Consider the following 22,660-nt stretch of genomic DNA (forward strand, 5'->3'; position numbering starts at 1 on the left):
TCGCTTGATAGATGAAAAGGAAAAAGGTGCTCTGAAAATGCAACATTGTTACTTAGTGCAATCAAATTTTGATTTGCACACAGATGTAATCATAGAATAAAGCAAAAAAATTAATTAAAATTGAGTTAAGAGGAAAAAGCAATGCACTACATTCTTAAGAAACTGTAAGTACAGCATCACTTTTCAGTCTTTAATGGGCTGAATATTACTTATACTCAGCTCGTGTACAAAGCAAAGTTAAAGTAAGTCAAATCAGGATGCATGTGATACCTGACCAAATTGATATGACTTAATTCAGAAAMAAATGCTAAAGATTAAGGAAAACAGAACAATACAGACCAGGAGAGTAATCTAACTCTGCCTGAAGCACTGTGTTTCTGGAAAACAAGGGATTAATCTTTTTCAGTCCAAAGTCTGTTTCTTAACAATTATGAATCTGGTTCCTACAAAGTTATCATGCAGAGTACCCAAAATTATCATGGTCTTAAAAAAAAAAAAAAAAATTGCCTTGCATTTCTGAAACTATGATGATTTTCCTGTACTTTGCTCTTCCCACATGGGTTAAATCACCAAAACACAATTACTCTTTTATATTGACTAAAATGAACTATTTATTTTCCTCTGAAATGTTAACAACTGACAACAGGCTTGAATGGACATTCAACATGGAAATGAAGGTAACTGGTTTAAACAAAGGAATATGTTTTACACCTAGACGATCTAACCCCAAAGGAGTGTGCCAACACATAAGCAAACAAACCTTTAACAGCCCCACCAAAACATTACCAAAAAACCCTGAGGTTGAAATAGCCAGAGGATGCTTTCCAAAAAAGAAGGAGCAATAGGGAAAGGGAGAATGAATTACAGTATTTTAAAATTCACCAGTATAAATTAGTAATTGTGAAATTTCATTCATAAATGAAACAAAACTGAACTATCTGAAAACTGGAAAGACTGTATGTTGCACCAAACCAAAAACACAGGAAAAGCAGAGCTCTGATGACTTGGTTTAGCTGAATGGCTCTCTGAATGAATTCATACTTCAGTGATTAAAATACACAAAATATGTTATGTCTTTCTAGTGGTAAGATGAAAATAGGACAGCCAAGTTATGCTGTCAAATTAAAGCAAAACATATGTTTGGGGGGTGGGCTTAGATTCTACACTAACATGCATACCATTATCTTTACAGGGCTTTTTACTGTTTACTGTAGACAAATGGTCTGTAGCACCCAATTTCTCTTTATATTTTGCTTCCAGTTGTTTTTCTTACAAGAAAATCTCTTTTCCTACTGTCACTCCAAATATTTCCTCTATTTTTTCAGCTCCCTTCAAAAGCTTACTACACCTTTCCCTGCAGTTTTATGATGCCCATTGTATGTTACATTGTGTCGTATATCTATTTCGCTATGCTGCTGTTAGTACGATTTTACTTCTCTGTTTCTCAGCCCTATATTTGGGTATTGTTTTTCTTTGCAGTTTGCAAATGTTTTGGGGTAAAACTGGAAGGCTGTGTGTAAAATGCTTAGTATGTTTTGACTTAATAATGAGTAGGTAATAAAGGGTAAGACTTTATAAATGAGTRAGGAATGTTCTCTCTTTTGGAGAATTTGCACAACAGCACAAGTAATACAAAGCAGGACAAATTAAATCTAGGAAGAGTTAAAGGAACAGGTACCAAAGGAAAAAAAAGACTATTTTAAGGAAGAAGACACTGTAAAAGAAGCAAATGACTGTTCCAAGCCTTATGGGTTACAGAGCAGGACCAAGAACACAAGATAAAGGGAAGAGTGACGAGAACACTGGTTGATAAATGCAAATAAAAAGAGAAATTCAAAAATGTGAAGACAAATAGAGACTTGGTAAAGACAGAGCCCAATAAAGGCTGGCAGTTTTTGCGCAAAGGATATTAACTCCCTGCATACAGACCAATTTTTGATAGAAATTCTAAGCTATGACAGAATTTTGGAACAGAACAAAGCTCCTGCCCTATTTTAATCCTYTCTCTACACAGTCTGTCATGACAGCCTCTCTGCTGAAGGGAAGAACATGCAAATTCTTCAAACAGGAACATTGACCATTCCTATCTGTTTGAAAACATGACTAGATAAATGCAAGCACTGGGCCAGATCCTCTCTGCTAGCCTTCAGTCTAGATGAAGGCCCCCTAGGCAACTGCATTTTTGCAAGCTACCTATACAGCCATGGTCTCAAGAAGGGAAGAAGCTGGAAGCAGTAGGTCACGGAGATTTCTGTAGCAGTTACATTYTAGAAAGCCTGAATGTAAGTGGAAGCGAAGTAAAAGGTCATGGCAGTCATTCTAGATATTATAACAGATCTATTTTTTMATCTGTTTTCTATAAATAAAATAACTTTAATCTATAATTTTCAAAGGGTGCTTTCTTTTTAGTGCCTATCCTTCTTATACTTATTCCTGTACTCATTACGGAAGTCAGATGCAGAAGTCTGGAAACTGATTCCATCTGCCCTTTCAGCAAGTCCCACCGAAACAATATCAACAGAAATTTCAGATCTTGCCTTAGCACATTTAGAAAGGGTGTTTCAGCCTTGGGGAAAGAGTGTACATTCACCTTCTATGTGCCTAAAACAGATCCCTCTGTATAGGAGGAATCAGAAGAAAGAGCTCCCTCAGAGCTCCATTAAAATTTTGAATTCAGTATCTGTGCATGACCATTGATGTTCTTGCCTGTGTTCTCCAACTTAGCCCCACTGGGATCCTTTGCTAGTCACCTGAGGGACTTAAATAGGTAGGCAGTCTCATGATAGCCTCACATCTTGCAGGTTATTTTTGTTATCCTCCTGTACTCAGTATTTCCTATTGGCAGCACAAAAGCAGCTCTTGACTCAACGAGTAATTTTTATTTGCAATGTTATAACATTGCCAAATTCTTTCCCAAATATTGTTTCAGATGCCTAAAACAGGATTAGAGATTCCATTCTAGAGGCCCAGCATTCAAAGTTATAGGCTATAGTATCACTTTATGCTTATGTCCTTCACTAAGACAACATAACTTAACACGTTGGTATTACATGTTAATGACTATGAATCACCCACATTTCAAATCAATGACCTAGAAATAAAAGGCCAGATAACCTCTTCAAAGTCTTTTCACCCTTTCATAATCCTATTCAGGCAGCTCACTGCTCAGTGAGAATTAAAACCAAGCGTTTTCTTTTTTTTTGATACTTACCTTCAAAACCATCATTATCAATGTCTCCCAGATTGGCTATGGACTCTCCAAACCTGGCTGCATATGAGTCACTCCCGCTGAGCTCTACATTGAATTCTACCATTTTTGCTTCCTGATGGGAAATATAATCAATGAATACTACATTAATAAAGGGTATTCCAGATGACCTGGATGGTTACTCAAAATGTTACACTGCTTTTGGATGGTAAGAGAAAAATCATACTGATCTTCTTGGTACACAAGCCAGACTTATCAAAGATATTAAATAATAATTAGTTCAGTTTATATGCAGATTGGAGATGTTCTTTAAGAAAGAGAAAAGCAATGTGTTGCCACAGCAAACACCTCTAAGCAACAACAAGTTTATACCAGAGTACAGGTGCTTACAGCACTGAGAAAACAGTGTGTGTTTGTGCAGGTGTGTGTATGCATGCATGTGCACTAAAAAAAAGAAGTAAGTAGTAGCTGCTTCAGAGCTATTGTGTGCTTTGGTAATTTGGAGGTGTCCTAGAGTGACTTAATTCTCTGTGAGGAATACATTCATGGTAAGAAAATGTGAATTACAACTATAAAATAATAAATGTGTATCAGTGTAGGGGGAGGAGGGACAGAAAATAGATACAAGGATAAAATTAACAATGCCAGACAAATTCAAAAGCAGATTAAAAAAAAAAAGTGATTATACTTTCACTTCTGATACCTAGTAAAAATAAAAGGAAGCTGATTCTAATACATGTTCTGTCCAGCTTCTTCATTCACCAAAATAAGGAATATTAACAGATCTACCAATGTTGTTCTTTATTTCAACTCCTAATTGCACACAAATTTTTCATTCCTTGTTTGCTTTGGAAGTGCTAAATAAGTGGCTCTTGACAWGCCAATTTAGCAGTAAGCATGGTAATGGAAGAGAGCTTGCTGTAGCAAGCAGTAGCAGGCTGTAACTATCAAAAGTTACTATGAAACACAACCAGATTGCCTTCAGTTTCAACATAGSGTAAATAATGTGTTAAAGTTTATACAGCTAGCATTTGACATACACATATGCAACAGAGTCCTGTTGCTGTTCTTCCACACATTCTGCTCTTGCTGGAAAGTCAGTTTGTTTTACAGATAATACTTGGCACTACCGGTTGATATGGGATTGTCATACTGGTACTAAAGCTGTTTTGTCTATACCTTTAACTGCTTTACTATAAAGAGATAGCTAATCTCTTTTAGTTGTTAGGCTGGAATGATTATTACACGTTTTTAAGAGAAAATACTTACAGAACCTGAGTTGATGTAAACATAAACTCTTCCTTCTTCTCTAATAGTACTTTGCATTGGAGCACCAACTAGTAAGTCTGAGAGGCCATCTGAATTCAGGTCCACAGCACAAACTGCAGCTCCAAAGTAAGAACCAAGCTGTGTGCAAACAAGAAATCCCARTATTTTCAAATTTTTATGAAGACACACTGCAAATTCTAAGGTACAGAAGAGCTGCATGAAAGATTTACCTTTTTACCCTTTAGTTCAAATAGAATATTTAGTTGCTTCTCAATGCTAAAAATATATGCCTAAAACAAAGAGAAAATAAAAATGCTATTCAGTGAGCGGTAATTTGAAGTACTGTTTTGTGCTTTTTCTATGGTGTGAGCTAGGGAATCAGCAAGGCAACATACAGCAATACAAGGTACAGCTGTTCTCTATTTCTTATCTGCACCTTTCATTAATACCATAGTTCACAGCAGTGTTATCTAGACTATCTTCCCTCATTTCTTCTTTGCCTTTTCTCCCCATGAGAAATTCTATTATCCAATGCTTGTCTTCATTACATTAACCTAAACTRAAAAAATCGCAGGTAGACAGGCAGGAGGAAATCCGCTTCAGACCAACAGTATGAACAATCTCTTACTTTACCAGTCTGCTCCTGTTGGGGAGCCCCTCCAATTACTTCTGTACTAGCYGATGTCAAAAAATGCCCAGCTCCAACAGAGTATCCTGTAAATTAGAAATACACCACTCAACACTTTTAATATCACATAAGGAAGAGAGCATGATGTATAAAAGCTGCCAATACCATAAATTATTGAGAGTTTGATATACAGACCACAAGCAAGCTACCAACATAAATACTACAGAGAGGAAAATTTTTGAAATATACGCAAAAGGTCGATAAAAGCAGTTCCAGCAACTTCAGAGCTACTGTGGGTCAGAAATGCTCATTTCTTCCCAAGGTCTCAATTATCTGTCATATTTTAAAAGGCATTTAAAAAAAATCGCACACATCTTCTGTTAACATACATTTTGTAAGTGTTCAGTGGCTCTGTACTGTAATACAAAGTATCTACTGTTCATTTAGTGAAATGTGGAAGAATTTTATTCAATTATCATCACTCTATAATTTAACTATTGTTTTAATTAGACTGCAGAAAAATGAAATGTAGCACCACTTTTACGTGTGTGTGTGTATATATATAGAGTTTATATTGTTTTAAGACACACATTTATACACACAGGCTGTATTTTATATACACATACATGAATAACTCAGGAATACTTTGGAGCTAACATTTGATAACAAGAAAACATTTCATCAGTTTTTGTAAAAARGATCTACACAACGAAGTATTTGTATCAGTGGAAACAACTCTTCACAAATAGGACCATATTTGGTGCAAAGTCCAAGCACAGAATTGCAAATGGAAGGTGGAGGCCTAAATCTGCAGCTACATGAGTCACCCTCACATTTTCTGAAGTCCATTATRGCTAAGCTGAAACAGGGACGATAGTAAACATTTTGCTACTCTGGTATTTACAGAATTTCTGACAGCTTTCACAGTATGTGGAAAAAAAATGGAAAAAACAGCTTGTATCAGATGAGAACAAGCCTTTTATCTTTCATCTGTGAAGAAAACTATCTGGCATTCGAGTTCTCATTATGCCAGCATTTTCTTTTCATGTTTTAAGCTAACAGAGGTGAACACAACAATTTATCATTTAAAGGTCAACACCCAGTTTTTTACTTATTCAACAAAAAAAATTAAGCTTAAGTGCATAAACCTTAATTCACCTTTTCTGACCTTTATTTGGTTTTGCTAAAGTGTAAACATTAATGCTTCTAATGAACATGGTTTTTTTAAAGAAAAAAAAAATCACCAAAAGCAACTATAGTAGGCACAGAGTCTAGATTTTTATTATGGTATAAAAAGACTGGGGGTGGGGAAACAATCCCATAATCAACCCTTTACATTCAAAGAACCTACCAAATCTAATTGTATTCCCAACCCCAGAATTCTCTCTTCTTTACTGAGGATTGGCCGACTACCTTAAAATACACTTCGTTTTCATTTTCTCCTGTTTTAATGATAGGTGTTACACTGACTTTCTAGCTTTCTGAAACATCATTTCCCCTTCTCAGGTTCCCAAAATAAAGTACTGGCTTGTGATTTCTTTAAGAGAGATCTTTAAGTACCTAAGGTTACTCTTTCATCAAGCCTAGCTGACTTTATCTCTTTAAAGATGACTGCTATTTATCTCCAAAGCATTCATATTCTGAGGAAGTCAAGGAAATCTACCAAAAGTTATATATTCCCAGCTTCTCCTTCTAAACTTGCTTTTATTATCTCAAACATCTTCATTTCTCCCAGTGGACAGAACATCTTATAGTATTTTTTTGGTACTCTCTTCCTACAAAACTCTGATTTGTTATGTATTACTTTCTGTTCTTTAAAAAAACGTAAATAAAGAAGCCAACTGATGGTGTCTGCCAAAAGAAAGGAATAGTAGAAGTATATAATTAAGTGTAGGCATGTACGTTGAATTACAGTCTGGTCATGATATACTTTGACCATTTGATAAAGATATTTTTGTTCCTCATTTAAGGTATAAACAAACTCAGTCTGTAAGAATTATTTGATAAGACAATTAGCCATGAATAATGTCAGCCTAAAACAATGCAAGAAATGGGACAGCACAGAAGCTGAGAGAGCTCAAGGGAAGGTACCTTCACTTTCTTTCAACTAAAATATTATTATGAAGAGACCAAATGCAGATTTAAGAAGCATGCAACAAAAGGGAAAATTTAAGTTTCATCTCAAGTAGTACTGCAGAGACACAGATAAGTTAGTTATCCCTTTCTTCTTCACTTTCCTCTAGAGAGGGCAGAATTGAGAGGAACAGGTAGCTCTGCCTTGCCAGTATGCTGGTTGGTATGGTTACACCTGGATACTGGAGAAGTGCTCATGAAGGAAATGCCAATATATCTCAGTTCCTAGAAGGGCAAGAGAACTAGGAGAGACTTTATATGTGAAGAAATTCTTTCACTGGACCTCTCCTGTCATACTTCTTATGTCTTATGTTTTACTCCTTTGCTTATACCTGACTTTCAGCTATCAATGACTYGACTCATTCATTACAGAAATTCCAACACTTACAGTCTGTACAGCATAAGAATAGAAATCCAAGATGTGCCTTTTCTGGACAGGTACAATGTTTTGCTGCTTGATTGCTGTTGGAAAGCAGCAGCAAGGTTTTAAAGCGCTCTCTAAAGTTTTCCTTCAACCTGTGAAAGGTTAGATACATTCCTGATTAAGCATATTGATCTGGTATCTGATCATCTTTTACCATATGGCATCTCTTTTGCATAATTTCCCCTCAAATCCAACTACAACTTTTCAAAGGCTCAGCAGTGAATTCTGAAGTGTTATCCATTTCACATTGCGTAGTAGTTATTTCATAACTTGTGTCTCCTTCCTATTGTCAAAAGAGTGAAATCACAAACAGGAACTGCTTATCCACTTGTACTGAATCTATGGGTGGGAAAATGCCAAAACCAAAGGTCATAGACAAAAGCATTCTTGCATACTAAGTTCAGGAAGGTCAGATGAGCTTTTCTTAGTGTGTACCGAGAAAACTGAAGTTCTGATGTTCTGAAGAATGGATGGTTCTGGCACAAAATCCTACAAATTCTAGCACCAAATGCAGATAACTACTCGGATGTTGGTACAYGAATAAGAGTTGCGTGGCTTTCAGTGCAGACATCTGTAGGTTAGGTTTGCATTCCCATGCATCCAGAAACCAGATATGGTTGGAATATTAAAAAGACTGGAGACAAGCCTGTGTCTTAAGGTCATAGCGAACTTCCCCTTATGGACACTGAAACTTGCTTTCTTGCAGCTTTCACATTTATGAACTTTTTATACTTCTGTTGTACACAAGGTCAGCATGTGTTTTGCTATGAAAATCCTTGCCAGTATTTCAGACTTAATAGTGAAGTGCAAACTAGAGGTAATCCAAAGCATATCTCTCCCTTCAGAATCAAGAAATAATACAAACTCAGTGGAGTGATGACAGAAAAAGAAAAGTAATGCTCGAGAAGCTTTCAAGTGAAAAGGATAGAGAAGAACCTTATAATTGAGTAATATTTAACAAAATCAAAACACATCTTTAGAATTTTTGTTCCTGGAATAAAAGAAAGCACTGATAAACACTGTGTACTTCAAGACCAATTCTTTAGCTAATTCTTTGATTATATAAAGTATTAAATTTTTTAAAATACCTAAATAACTGCCAAATTTCACTTGGTTATTTGAATCTGTGTAAGCATGGATTGTATTTGCAGTCGTATTGTACACAAAAACAGAACCAGTCCAATAAAACGATCCTGGGGCTCCCATTATAATTAAGTCCTAAAAGAAAAATAAAACAAAGCCATGTTATACATGTTTAAATATTCATGAAGATAGGCAAGCAAGTCAACTGCTTTTCTTTATGTCTCCTGCAAACTCAACAAAAACACTAATGGAGATACACCTGGCTCAGTATTGGGGGATTACCACAAGACCACCATTTTTCAGGCTTTCTAAGAATATGGTTATTAAAACTTTGACTTGCCAACCATTTAGAAGACAGCAACAAGTAAAATAGTCTTGTCTCAAAAAAATGTGTTAAAAATCATAGTCTTGTGGTGGAATGTAGATTAAACAATATGGAACAGTACCCTCTAAAGCAAGATAGCAAGCCTTATTTATATTAATGTTGCATTAAACAGATTACTCTAAAGAGAATAATAAAATTTCATACTCTGTTATATTCATGCTCTTTTTCTGCATGAAAAGTAATTTTAGATTTGGAGCAAGATGTAAAAGTATTCCTAGTTAGTTGTGAATTATCATGCAAGTCTTAATAAGATTCAATTAGAAGAAATGATACAAGTCTGATTTTTCCTTCCAACAAAAGAGATGGAATGTGTGTGTGTGTATGTGTGTGTGTCCCCATATGTACTTTCATATATGTGTACAGAGGGGGAGGTATTAAAGATACTAGACTTACACACCTCAATGTAAAAACTAGACATTCCAGCCTGGCATGACCCATGGTTTTCTCCAAACTTTCGCACGTGATCTGGATGTTGGCAAGAAATATTAAAAGGGTGAGAAACATGTTATTTCAGATTTTTTTTTTAGGTTTCCAAAAGAAGTTCAAATTAAAAAAATAGTGTTTAGTTCTGTAATAAAACTAAAAACAGTTTTCCACTGTGTAGCCTTCAGCTTCAAAAATAGTAGTGTAACAAATTCAAAGTAATACRTACCACTCAATCACAGCTGCCTTTGAAGTCTTATGCATTTAGAAGTTAATTTTCTCTTTAAATTATTCCATGAAAAAAATACACCAAACGAAATAGTAAATAGTCTGAGCAGCACAGATGGATAGGTTTAACTCTTTCCTTCGCATTCTGTCTACAATTCAGGCATAATTTGATTGACAAGTGCATTTGTCTTCATAGGAGTTGCTTTGATGCTCCATTCAGGCTTTGAAGAGTGTGTGTTGTGTATCTTAGAAATACTGGTATCTACCACTCCTGGGAATTGTCTTTATATTCAACTCTCCCAGCTCTATTTTCTTGCTTTTCCTTGCTAACTGCCTCCTACCAGGCTTCCTTTCATTTCATCCTTAGAATTATTTACTTAATAATCATGCAAGATAAAAGGATTATTTCACCAACGYTTATAATAGCCTCTGAAGCCAGCAGAAGGATGTTTGAATATGTTACTCTTATCAGTCTCTGTGGAAAAGCCAGGTTGTCCATTCTTCCTTGCTTTTACAAGGGGYAGGGTTGCTAGATAGTTCTCTTAGAGAAAAAGGAATCAAAGAAAAAGCCACGGATTCGACTTGTTTAAGAAATTTCAGATCTTGATTCTTATTCTGCAGTCTTTTGAGGAGATCTGCAGAAGATCTCACACTGCAGGCACAAGCCTGGCAGAAAACAAGTTCAGAGCAGGGACACACCAGCAGAACACGAGGCTGCAGGGGCTGCTTTGAAGAGCCACATCAGCTTTACAGAGAACACTAAGCAGCAACAACCTCTTTGAAGATGTTACTTGTATTCCACTGTGAGCAGCATACTGAGCAGAGTGAGCAAATGACAGAGCAAAGGAATGAAGGAGCTCCTGTACTGGCCTATTTTTGAGGAGCATTCACACCTCAACAGTCCAGTTCAATGAGCAAGTGTTTTGATGCCTTATTTAAACTATTTTTTGCCTGCTGAAAGCAACTTCAAAGTGATAAACTTCTTGCTAACAGATTTGTATTATAGGTTGGGCTTATAGCAGCACTTAGTCCTTGAGTCCTTGACTGCAGAAAGCCTGCCTAGAACGACACAGGTTCTTCATGCGCTCTGATTTGATTTTACATGTTATTCTTCCCTAGAAGTGACTCAAGCATTCTGCTTACCTATATAGCATGGGCATATTCTTCTACTCAGATCAGTTCGAAAATCAGAAGAGATGGCAAAACAAATACCGTGAGGGAGTTTGTGTTCATACTTTATGTAAAAGATATTTTTCCATCTATGTCCACAAGCCTATGAATAAAAAATAAACATCGTATTAGACACAGAAGCAAAAGAATGGTGAAGGCAGTCTGAAAAATGGATACACAGTTCCAAAGGTAATACATACAACGATAGATCCATTTTCTGTTGGCTGCCTTGATAAGCTGACACCCAACCACTGATTATCACGCTCTTCCAAACAAGTCTTTCCACAGGGTTCTCCAGCTGGGTTTCCTAGGACACAAATACCAACACTTTGAACTGAGGGACAGATCAAAGTGACATGTGGCACATGACTGCAACAGTAGAGAATTCTATTGGAAGACTTTAATAATGCAAGTTTAGTGGACCTTATAGCTGCACGTTTTACGTAGACTTTTCCAGGTAAATGTTTCACATTCCTCTTGAACAAAAGTAAGACTGTATGTAGTTAAAGAGAACACGTTGTTTCTGAACAAGATTGATCTGGCAGTGAATAYTGGTTTCTCCGTCACTATTAAAACTACGATAGAAAGTGACTTTATACTCAATTTAATATAGCATGTATATAGATTTTTAAAGTAGCATCTATTTCATGGCTTAAGCCATATCACTATGATATATCATATTAGTATTACTAAAGGAAAATCTCTCAGCAGTAAGTTCGTATTGCTAAACTAACCAAATCCAAAGATTCTTGATTGCTACTCTAAGAAATTGGAAGCCAATATCTGAAACCAAATTAAGCAATAATATGAAGATTTATATAGGAGTGGGCTTATACTGCAAGTCTGAATTCTCTATCCTAGAATTTGACCTTCAGGAGATGCAAGCTATTACCAGGTTGGGCTTTGCAAGTGTTTTCAGTCTAAAAATTCACAAGAAACAAGTAGTGTCTCCAGTACCTAAACTCTAGCCTAAAGCACATCTCTCTTCTACTTGTTCTTAGCTACATCCTCCTGATAGCAGACATTAAAATGGTCTCTACTGCAAACTCATTTCAAATAAAGGGTGCATAACTGTAATATCTGCTAAGGATATGAAATCATTATGGATGCATGTCCTCTGTACTTCCTGTACCATTCCACCACTCCATTTATTTAGAAGTGGTGTTTTTTTTTTTTTTTTTTTTTTAAGAGTTCATTTTTAAAACCTTAGAGAACATAATTAAGTTTCTTCAAACTCCCCAAATGGCTATAGCACTACCCAGCTAGCAAATACTTGCTTCCTCATAGAAAGCTGTAGTAATAGCTGTGGCAAGCAGAAGGGGATATTCAAAGGAATTTTAAGTTATATAAATATAAAGCAAGCTTTTCATTTAGGAAAGTATCTGTTGTTTGTGCCAACAAACATTAACCAAAATATTTTTTAAAAAATTATCAGCATGACACAGTTTATGAGAGAAAACTGCATGCAAAATAGACAAGTTCTTTTGAATAATTTTAATACTTCCCCAGATTCAACTGTCATTGACCATCCCAAAACTTTTGAAGTGTTTTTAGCTACCCAGAAGAGGGCGCCAATACAGATCATAGACTACAATGATAAAGGTGACATTATTTGGAAAGAAAAACCAGCCTCACACCTAAACTATGCTTGCATGAGAGTTGAAATTCATTACTAATCAATGAATCAGAGAGTTTAAAGAAATACAGTAATTCAACCATAACAYGTTTGTTGAATTCCCTTCAGAGGACAGAGAAGTACCCAATTAAGTATGAACACAGAGTCAGGGTATGTATCTAGTCTATTCAGTAACCAGGAAAATGATAATTACTGTGGGCTTTATTACATACATGCTTTTAACTAAAGTGTTTACAATGATTTTGTACATAGGACATCAGTGCTTTTGGAGGGAAAATATTAGATTAATAGAATCAAGATACTTGATTTTTTGATTGCATGGTAAAAAAAACCCTCAGGGAAAGCACCTGTAGGAAAACCCAACAGACATCCTAATTCCAGAGCTCATTCCCTACCGTTCTGTTGCAGGCCTAGCATTTGACAGTTGTCTGAAGAAACTTTTGCAACCTTGACTTCTTTAACTTTCTTGCTATCTTTCCACTTCTTTTCCCAAATATAGTATTTTCTACTTGCTCTGATGAAAAGACTACAGTAGTGCAGGTAGGACTTCTTCACAGAACTGCAGAGAGGACAATGCTCCCTACACACTGCAAATGTGGTCTACCTCTTCCTAAAAATAACACCCTTCACAGGATCAAGATGCATCTCCTTCTTCCCCCATGAACCTTTCCCCATGACATCAAGGAAATAAGTATAAGAAAATCCAAGTAAATAGGAACCGACCTTAGAACTCACAGTAACATCACCTTCAGTTCTCTGGGTCAGAGAAGCTATAACGTCATCGCAATTTAATAAAATCTCTGTAGGTTACCTGAGGTACAATAACCAACTCTGTGTATGTTCTTATTCCATGACCAGCATGAAATAAAATGCATTACTCTGAACATCTACTAAAAAGCAGTTGCATTTTCTGTAGGCTATCAGTTACTAAGGTCTAAGTGAGAAGCTTCTGAATTGGCTAATGTCAGGGACATGATTTTCCATGTATCGAATACTGCTCTCCCACCCTGCAACAATCTTCAGACACAAGTTTGGAATTTAGTTATGTCATGTACCTGCTACCTCAGAAAGACATTTCTATGATTTGCATGAATTACAAAGCTCATGAATCTGGTTCAAGTCCTCTTAGGAATATTATTCCTATTTCATTCCCATGCTTAGGGATTAACACTCCATTAAATCACAAAAGCTGCTTCTGGTAACTCCATTCTAGTAATGTTTTTGGTCGTCTGATGACAATGACTTACACTGGATGTGCTTTATACTGCATGTGCATTTATAGGAAATAAAAGCAGAGAAAACCAGTGTCATAAATTTAGATCTTAAAGAGGTCTTCTAGACTTTCTGTTAGTAAGTCAAGCAAGACCAGGTAACGGTGTTGTTAGAGAGCAGAAGAAGTTTTGTTTATTTTAGCAGTTTTTGGTCTATTTTGTCTATGACCTCCATTCATTCATGTTCATGGTTTCCTTGGCTCTAGCATATGGTCTCGATTCACATTCTCTTTGGCCCTCTTCTGACCTACTGTCTTATTTCTCTTCTCTTTCTCTGACTGGCAAGTATTCAAGCACCTTTAAAACGATAGGCCTTTGTGGGCAAGAGAAGAAACACAAAAGGCACAACGATGAGCAAGGATAAGACATTATCAAGGTTTTATCCAAAGAGAAGAGAAAATGCTGTTGTCTGCACAYGCAACAGTGCAGCACTGCATAAGCTTGAGAGAACATGGCAGCTTGACTGCCTCAGGGAAAGGGTGTACGGGTTGCCATAAGTCACCCAAAGATAAGTAATTGCCCAGCCTGTGTACATTACACAGCTGGAAGAAACACTTCTGTTATTATCCCTGCTGTACACATCCACAGAAACAACACAGCCACATATAAGTAAGATCACAACTTAAAAAGCCACTTCTAGCTTTGGCCTCAAGGACTCTATACAAATGTTTCCCATGTCATCTGAGAAGCCAGTTTTATGTAACTTTTTCCAGTGCTTGCTACATTCAACAGCCTCTCATGATCCTTTTTATTCTCCCAGAACTCCTCTGATCCTAATTGCTAGCTGATCAAAACTATGAAGCCTACTGCTCAGTTGACAACCCTTCTGATATTCTACTCTTAGATGTCAGGGCCTCACAAGACTCTTTCACTCACCCAGGACTGTATTTTTTTCTCTCTTCAGGGATTTAATAGGTCTTATCACTCAACCCAAACATATTTTATTTAGGTGAGAGCTGTTTTCATAACAGATGTAGGTCAAGAAGGTCCTGTCTTCCCTTGGAACAGTAAGGTTATTTCAGACTAAATCACTGGCAGGATATGATCAAGGCAAGTGAGATCAAAAAGCCAAACTTCCAAAGGCAAGAAGTCTACTGTAATCAAAGTTGAACAAATGCAAGTTAGCCTTTTGGGGAAAGCTGTTAACTGTTCACTTCTTTTCCACAGTAATGATTCAGCTGGGGGAGCTAGAGGGCAATTTGTCCACAGGTTAAATTTACAAAGGGCTTAAAAGAAGACTGATCCTCTGGGGCAAAACTTTTTGATCTTAAAGAACATGCACAAGAATTTTCTGTATAAATTTGTAGTCGAAACTTTTTTTTTGTTAGCTCAGATGGCAAGTTTTACAAATTGTATTCTGTTATTAGCGAATAAATCACACTCCGTTTCAAATTGGTCAAAAATTTTGTTGAAATTTTTCAACAAACATTTTGCAAGTCCAAAATGTAGTAGGTCAAAACATCCAAAGAACATTGTGCTTCAATTCCTCTGCAACAATTTACGATTGTCCCAAACTGACGTGGTCAAGGCCTTAACGTTCAAAAACGTACTAGATTTCCTTTAAAAAAATCAATAGAGTAGTCACTCAGTGCCCTAGAAGACCAGTACTTAGTTCTCTAAATAATAAACCTGAAGCACTGGGATCTGTATTTTCACACTATTTGATTAAAAGCCTCTGTATCTAACGTAAGTCATCATTTAAAGAGAGCCCAACTACAAACAAATCAATAGTCTGGAATATTTGAYGTTACTGACAAAACAGGAATACTAGAACTAGAAAAGAGACTCAACACTTTATGCCTCTATTCAGCAGAGAGAGATTTACAGTCCAAGTAAGGTGCTGCGAAAACAAAAATTTGCTAGTGTCTCTCACAATTTCTCTTGGTTCTTAAAAAAGCCCAAGTCCCTAACACCTCGAGCAACATTAAAATTCTCTAAATTATGCCTGGATGAATTATTTGCAGATGTTGGGATGACTGCAGCATAGGATCGTTTCCAGTAAATCCTTGTCTATTGAGGAGCCAGATAGGACTGTGATCCACACCTACCCCCTCCAAAAAAAGAAACCAACCCCTCCCAAATAATGGCAGTTCTGTGTGATCAGAGGCACACAAATTCTTCTTGCACAACTGGGCATGAATCCTTTGTTAATTAGTGAAGTCAGTTTTAAGGCTACTTTAGTGAAAAATGGCAGCAAGTTAATTTAGTATTTCTACGCTTCACATCTGTTTATCAGAGGTCTGACATTAGGAAAAAATGACTTCTATTGCTTCTATTTCTGTGACTCATAACTAGAAACTTATTGCCTCAGAGATTCTTACATTGAAAAAGATGTGAACTCAGGTATTGAAGAGAAAGATAAAAATGGCTATCTCTGAATTTCCCTGTCCCAGCAACATAATATATCCCTACTCCTTTTTCAGAGCAATTTGCTCTAAGAGATTAGAACCCAAACTTGTCAATGGCAAAAATCCAAGCAGAAGAGGTCACCCATCGAAAGACACAGTGTTGATAAAACCATTATGTCTAAAAGTTGCTGACAGTCTGAATGAGTTAGATAAGAGAGAATTAAGTTTAACTTTGCAATTCAAAGTTCCCTTGTGTATTTCTGTGGCTGCTCTGCAAGCTGAGCAAGGCTTAACCAAACCCTGACACTACCCTCCTTAATTTACATCCCATGCACCGCAGAATGGTTTGGCTTTTTTATTGACCTCACTTCTTGCTTTATGGTATAACACTTCTTTTAAGTATCTGTTTAACTTCAGAAATACCACAGAACTACCTTGGTGTTACGAAGAAGCCGCCCAGCACCAAGGGAATAAACACTTTGTAAAATTTCTGTTTCTCTTTGTGGTGTCATCATTTTTAAAAGAGCAGAACAAGACAGTAAACATTGCTGCATACCTGCCATCTCTAAATATGGGGATGGAAGACTCACTAAACCAAGCCTTTGCCACGATATAAACCTTTTCAACCGCATCATTTCATTTAGAGTCCCCTAAACAACTGAGAAAAAGCCATCAAGTTACTTTGTTAGAACTTTTGTTTCTCCACTGATTAAATTAATAAATCAAGAAATACTACAGTACTACAGTAGTTTTCAAAGAAGCTGAAAACTTAGCACCTTTTCCCTCTTTTTCTTCTTCTATGTTGTCAAAGACTATTTTTACCACAATCCAGAGGCAGGGATTTAATATCTTTCAGCATATGCTATTTCACCCATTTAGTTGACTTCTTTGACTTTTCCAAGTCTCTTCTTACAGACAGGCGGTTGGAGTAAAAAAGATCTTTAACATTTTTCAACAGATCTAATATTGGAACTAATATTATTCAAGAAGAGAACCACTTTGTCTGGAATATGTTTAATTGCAGTTCTTTCTACAAGCAACCGCTATCTTCTGCGAAGAAAGCGATGCTTAAGTACATTAGCTTTTTGTAGTTTACATATGAAAAATAACTTCCAGCTGCAGGAAAAACTGGATGGAACCTGTCAATTCTAAATGCTATGTCCAGCTGCATAAAGTAATTACTATTTTGATTTAACATTTTTGTCAGAAAGTCTTGTATTCCGGCCTGAAAATACATCAGCCCACAGTGCTTTATCACTTTTGTTGTTTTCAATTATTTTGAAAAACATTTCCCGTGCTTCTTATCCTTACTAAGCAGCAAGTTCATAGTTTTAACGGATTCAGTGACTGTGTTGGTTATAGCAGGAGAGCAAATTCAGGAAACTTTTTATTGATAACATAGGAATAGAGTTTGAATGGTACAGGATTTGAAGAGGACAAAAACAGAGCCCAAAGCAATGTATTCATGGTAACTAGTTGCAAAGTGGACTCACCCTGGGCAAGTATCAAACACTTGGAAGATGGCTGAACTTCCCAATCATGAGGACAAGGGAGGCAGAGAGAAGAGATTAGATTAAATGCAGAAGCCAACAAGTTTGACTCAGTTGTGAATAGTTTTGGTCCCCTGAAATTCAATTTATCAGGGCATCCACAGGTGGTAAGAACCGACCTGCAAGGCAGCTGTGCTTCGCTGCTGATTTAGGGTGGCTTCTACAGAGGAATGCTTTGAAGAGGAATGATGATTTCCACCCCCCTGTCTGAGTTAGCTACGTTTGCACTCTGCTCAGGAAGCTGAACTAGCTTTCTGAAGAAAAGCATGAGAGAGAGAGAGAACTGAAACTCTCATGAGGGCTCTGAATCAGGTGCTGAAACGTGTGCGTGAAAGAAAACAGTATGGGAATGAGAGCTGTCACATTAGGCTCGTTTCCCTAAATCAAGTTTTGTTGTGTTTCTCTCTGTGGACAAAGATGCCACCTTCGCTATTACTAGGTAACAGCGCTGGTCTCGCCCTTAGCGAAAACTAAGCGCTGCTTTAACCTCAAATTGGCTCATGAGAGTCACCCTGCGGCGACGAAGACGGTGGGCGCGTGCGGCGGGACCAGGCCGGGCCGCCCGGCTCGGCTCGCGCGGCCGTTACAAGCGACCGTTACAAGCGACCGTTACAAGCGACCGCGTGGGACTCTGCCGCCTCGCTCCGCGCGCGCGGCCACTCACCCAGCTGGAGCTGCTCGCACTGCCTGCGGGGGTTCCTCTCAATCCGGCAGCGGAAAATGGCCCCGGGGTTCGCCACGGAGCTGTTGGCGGGCCAGCTCGCTCGGGGGGCGCCCGCGACGAGCCTGGAGGTCAGAAACGGCGGCGTGAGAGGCCGCGTCCCGGGGGACGGGGCCGCCGCGGCCGCGCAAACTTGCGGCGCGTCCCTGGGGGTGGGGGGTGTCGGGAAACAACGAAAAAATGCCCCCAGCGTTCCCCCGGCCGGAGCCACCCCGTTCCCCACCATGAGGCTGCCTGGCTCTAGGGACSAGCTGCGAGAGGAGCGTCAAATGCCCCTGCGCGGCCGAGCGGGGGGCTAAGCGCCTGCCGCCGGCCCGGCCGCCCCTAGCTGGCCCTGAGGCAGCCTGGCGCGGGGCGCAGCACTCACCAGCTGTCCTCGCCGTGGCGGTGCAGGAGGACCGAGTATCCGAAGAGGGTGCCGTTGCCGCCCTGGAAGAGCAGCGGGTGCTGCGTGTCCAGGTTGTAGGGCCGCGCCGCGGGCAGGCAGCGCCAGAGCACCAGCAGCAACGGGGCGGCCCAGCGGGCAGCGCCCCGAGCCGCGCCCGCGTCCCCGCTCCACATGGCTGCCGGCCGGGCGGGAGACAGGCGCCCGCCGCTGCCTCCTCCCCGCGCTCGGCGAGGGCAGCGCCTAGCCCCCGCCCCAGGACGGCGGCAGCCCGCACCCTGCGCCGCGGCCGCTGAGCGGCGGGGCGGGCGCGGGGCAGGGCCGGGCCGGGCGGGAATGGTCCGCACCGCCCCTTTTCTCGCTTCTCCGGGCGGCTGGCGCCGGGCTCGCCCTGCGTCCTGGGGAGCGCGGGGCCGTCCCAGTCCTCCCTTGGGGCGGGGGCGGCCTCTTCCTTGCCAGTCCCGAGGACCGCGGGGCAAATCCAGCCCTGTGCCAGGGCCCTGCCAGCTCTTCGGCCCGASCCAGCAGGCCACGGGGAGATGAGTGAGTGTTGTGGTGGTAGTGGGGGGTGGGGAGGAAGTAGAGCAAGCTTTCCCTAAAGTGCTATAGCTGACTTTCCCACTTCAGCTGCCCTTGAAATAGCCGAGCTCATTTTACTTTAATTTCCTGTTCCCTGAAAACCATCTCCCCTGAGTACCAACATTGAAACACTAGCCAAAACTGACACTCTTCTTCTCTGAGGGGAAACTGTGTGGTCAGATTTACATTTGCCTTAAAAAAAAAAAAATCCCAGGCTCTCCCCCTGTTGCAAGTCTTCCTGCATTGCCATTGTATTGAAGGGATCTTTCTTGCCTTTTCCTTTTGGTGGTGAGGTGGGAGGTATTTGAGTCCTAAAACCTGGGTCTTAACAGCAGAGGGCAGGAAGTGCTTGCCCTATACAAATACCCACGCTTGGGTTTAGGTAGGCATTAAGCAGGATAAAATCTGGGGCAGATATGGCCCTGTGGAATATGTTTAATGGTGGGAGTGATGAACAGTCCTGAGCCACTGGCCTACCTGTATTGCAGAAAACTGCTAACTGCCCCAACTTCTTCCTTCTACACAGGAAGAAGTCATGACCCCCCCCCCATCACTTTTTTCCTACATTTTACAGTAACCTTTCCTAAGTTGCAGACAAAATTATTAGCCATTGGATCAGATAACTTAGAAGTAAAGAAAAATTTCAGCATCATATAAGAGATGTGATGGTTAGCCAGCCTTGTAAAGTCTCCCCTGATCATAATGAGGAGCTTTACTGTGTGCATTTGCTGAATTCAGTCATCAAGTCTTGATTTAGCTCATACTGAATCATGTGCATACTGAAATAGAGGCAGCTACTTCTGCCCACAAACCTTGCTTCATCAAGGACCATTGACTTTCAGGGCTTTCCTACTGCTATAATAATAATCCATTAACATAGCTATATACGGTGATATTTTGAGTCTAAGGAACAAGAACCCAAGAACTTCCTCAAAATGAATTTTTATTACAAAAAAATTACTGAATCTGAGAGACAAAATGGATATCACTTCAAGCGCTAAAAATTACATGCCTTAGAAATAAGTGTGAGATGGTGGAGTACCTTCCCCTAATGGAAATGTRTGACATAGCATTTCAAGTTTCTTGGACAAAAAGCCCTTTCATATCCATTCAGTTGATGCCAGTGGAAAATTTAACCCTTACACAAAATGCTGAGTAACTGCCAGAACGAAACACTAAGGCAATGCAGAAGCAATATATCTTATTTTGTCTTAAGTGCATTCAGATGTGTAGCTCCTGGAATGAGATCAGCACATTATAAGATCACGCAATTGGCTAGCAGTATATCTTTTTAAAATACTCACCTCTAGAGCCGTCAGAGTGTTCCCCTGGATAACACTGATGTGGAGCAGTGACTGTATTGCATGTAGGAAAACAAGTTAAACAGCTCCTCAGGTGCTGTTCATCTTCCTTGAACTGACATCAAAGGAGTTATGACAATCAACAGCAGCTGAGAAGCCACCTCTTCTATTAGTCAAAAGAGTTGTCTCTGTCATTCTGAAAGCAGCAAAACAAGCATGATCCAAAACTGCAATTCTAAATTGTTTGATGGGAAGTCATAACACTTTTACCCCTACCTTAAACTCTTGGCCAGTTTTCACTTCTTATTCATGAAGTTCTGTTCCCTTGAATGCAGGGGGAGTAAAGGACAGCTCCCTGCTTGCAGTTTCCAAGCCTGCTTTTCCTCAGCAATCTTATGTCCTAAACATCACTGTTCTTTCTGCTCTCCCTCAAGGCTGTTCTTGTGTATCATTTTGTAAATACCCAACGCAGCAACCCTATATGACTGCAAACAAGCAACATTTTGGGCTATATTTGTAGCTGTTGCGGGAAGAACCCAACCCTAGCTCTTAATAGATGACTTGTTCCTCACTCCTTGCATTTTATCAGTGAGTCTCGTATAGGCAAGTGTGCAAGCTGCTTATTGAACTGAGAGGCAAATTACAGTCACTTGAGACCAGTATAGCTGGGAGAACTTGGGGAAAGGGAGACACACAGCTGAAACTTTTTAAGGACTTGCCTCTAGTTTAATGGCCCCTGGACTGCTAAAGAGAAAGAAGAAGTATTTGAGGTTTTGGGTAGTGGTCAGGGGCAAAGTCTCAATGCAGAATTGATAAAAGAGTGTTTAATAGAGAGTTCACGTTTTGTTGGAGATTAGGAGAAATTTTAGAAAAGGTGGAATCAACGCAGAAGGCTAGGAAGCAGTRTTTATGAAGAAAATATAAACATATATAACATATACATTGTATATATTTATACTATATAAACATAAATATTTTCCACATAACTGTGCCTATTAAAGTTCTTCTAAAATGATAAAGAGAAATCCTTCTCAAAGTATCATGATACAGTGTGATCTAGACAGAGTATCTTCCATTGTTCTCTGGCAACTTTGAGTTAATAAGTTTAGAAGAAAAATACCATAGTGACTTGCTCTTGCTCTTCCACTTGATATTGGGTGTGTTCACTATCTAAGTCTATTTCAAAGAAGCTATTGGCATGGCTTGTTAAGTGAGATATTATATGAAGCTGCAGCTGGGCAAGCATTTTTTATAGCAGATATGCACACTTAATCTGACTGTCCTCATCTCTTGATGCTCATTCTTTAATCATACTGCTGTCTTTGTTATGCTGATGCTGTTATGTGTCTGAACAGTGAACTAGATCACAGAAATTATCTAGGTTAAAAATAACTCGGTAAAAGCCCCAAACCTGGATCAGTTTTGTAATGCGTATGTTCTATGGCTGGACAGTTGTATTGATTGTGTTAGTAGGGTGGTTTAAGCTAGCAGTGCTGCTTTAAGAGGTTTCTCAGACTGCAGTCTTAACTTCCTACAAAAAGGAAGTAGCAAGAGTCTGAAGAGGTGAAGCTTACACATTAACCTCAAAATGGAAGCAGAAATTCGTTTTCCCAGCATTCCTGCTGAAACTCATGAATCTTAGGCCATTGTCCCTGAGGGTCCCAGCCAGGAGAACTATGTTAGAGTAGACCTGATTTATTAATGCCATAAATACCAACATACAACATAGGGTGAACAAGGTGACCATAAGATTACATATCGGATTATATGTGATCCTTCAAGATTTAATATTCCAAAATCAATTATGAATACTGCATATTTCTAGAGGGGTTTATTGATGCAAAGTCCAAAGGATGTAGTGATAACCAGAATGGGCAAATACAATCTCTGTCATGCTGTGACAGTCAAATTATATATA

At 39.1% G+C, this 22,660-nt stretch overlaps 1 protein-coding gene and 1 long non-coding RNA gene across 2 annotated transcripts in view; one reads left to right on the plus strand and one right to left on the minus strand.

Moving 5' to 3' along the window:
* ITGA4 (integrin subunit alpha 4) overlaps positions 1-19,262 on the minus strand; it is a 42,569-nt gene extending 23,307 nt beyond the window's left edge. The window contains exons 1-10 of the mRNA XM_085322024.1: positions 18,845-19,262; positions 18,421-18,542; positions 11,152-11,258; positions 10,925-11,054; positions 9,528-9,595; positions 8,751-8,880; positions 5,106-5,191; positions 4,708-4,767; positions 4,478-4,615; positions 3,212-3,323 (exon numbers count right to left, since the gene is read on the minus strand). Of these exons, the coding sequence (XP_085178150.1) occupies positions 3,212-3,323; positions 4,478-4,615; positions 4,708-4,767; positions 5,106-5,191; positions 8,751-8,880; positions 9,528-9,595; positions 10,925-11,054; positions 11,152-11,258; positions 18,421-18,542; positions 18,845-19,038 (1,147 nt within the window). The 5' untranslated portion in view covers positions 19,039-19,262. The remainder of the gene's footprint in view (positions 1-3,211; positions 3,324-4,477; positions 4,616-4,707; positions 4,768-5,105; positions 5,192-8,750; positions 8,881-9,527; positions 9,596-10,924; positions 11,055-11,151; positions 11,259-18,420; positions 18,543-18,844) is intronic.
* Positions 19,263-19,291: 29 nt separating this feature from the next.
* Positions 19,292-22,660, plus strand: part of LOC146600535 (uncharacterized) — a 161,092-nt gene continuing 157,723 nt past the window's right edge. Inside the window, exon 1 of the long non-coding RNA XR_014897881.1 lies at positions 19,292-19,405. This is a non-coding gene — a long non-coding RNA (uncharacterized LOC146600535). The remainder of the gene's footprint in view (positions 19,406-22,660) is intronic.

The sequence above is a fragment of the Rhea americana genome, unplaced genomic scaffold, assembly GCF_003343005.1.
Source record: "Rhea americana isolate MKP2758 unplaced genomic scaffold, rheAme1 scaffold_12, whole genome shotgun sequence".
In the NCBI taxonomy this organism is placed as follows: Eukaryota; Metazoa; Chordata; class Aves; order Rheiformes; family Rheidae; genus Rhea; species Rhea americana.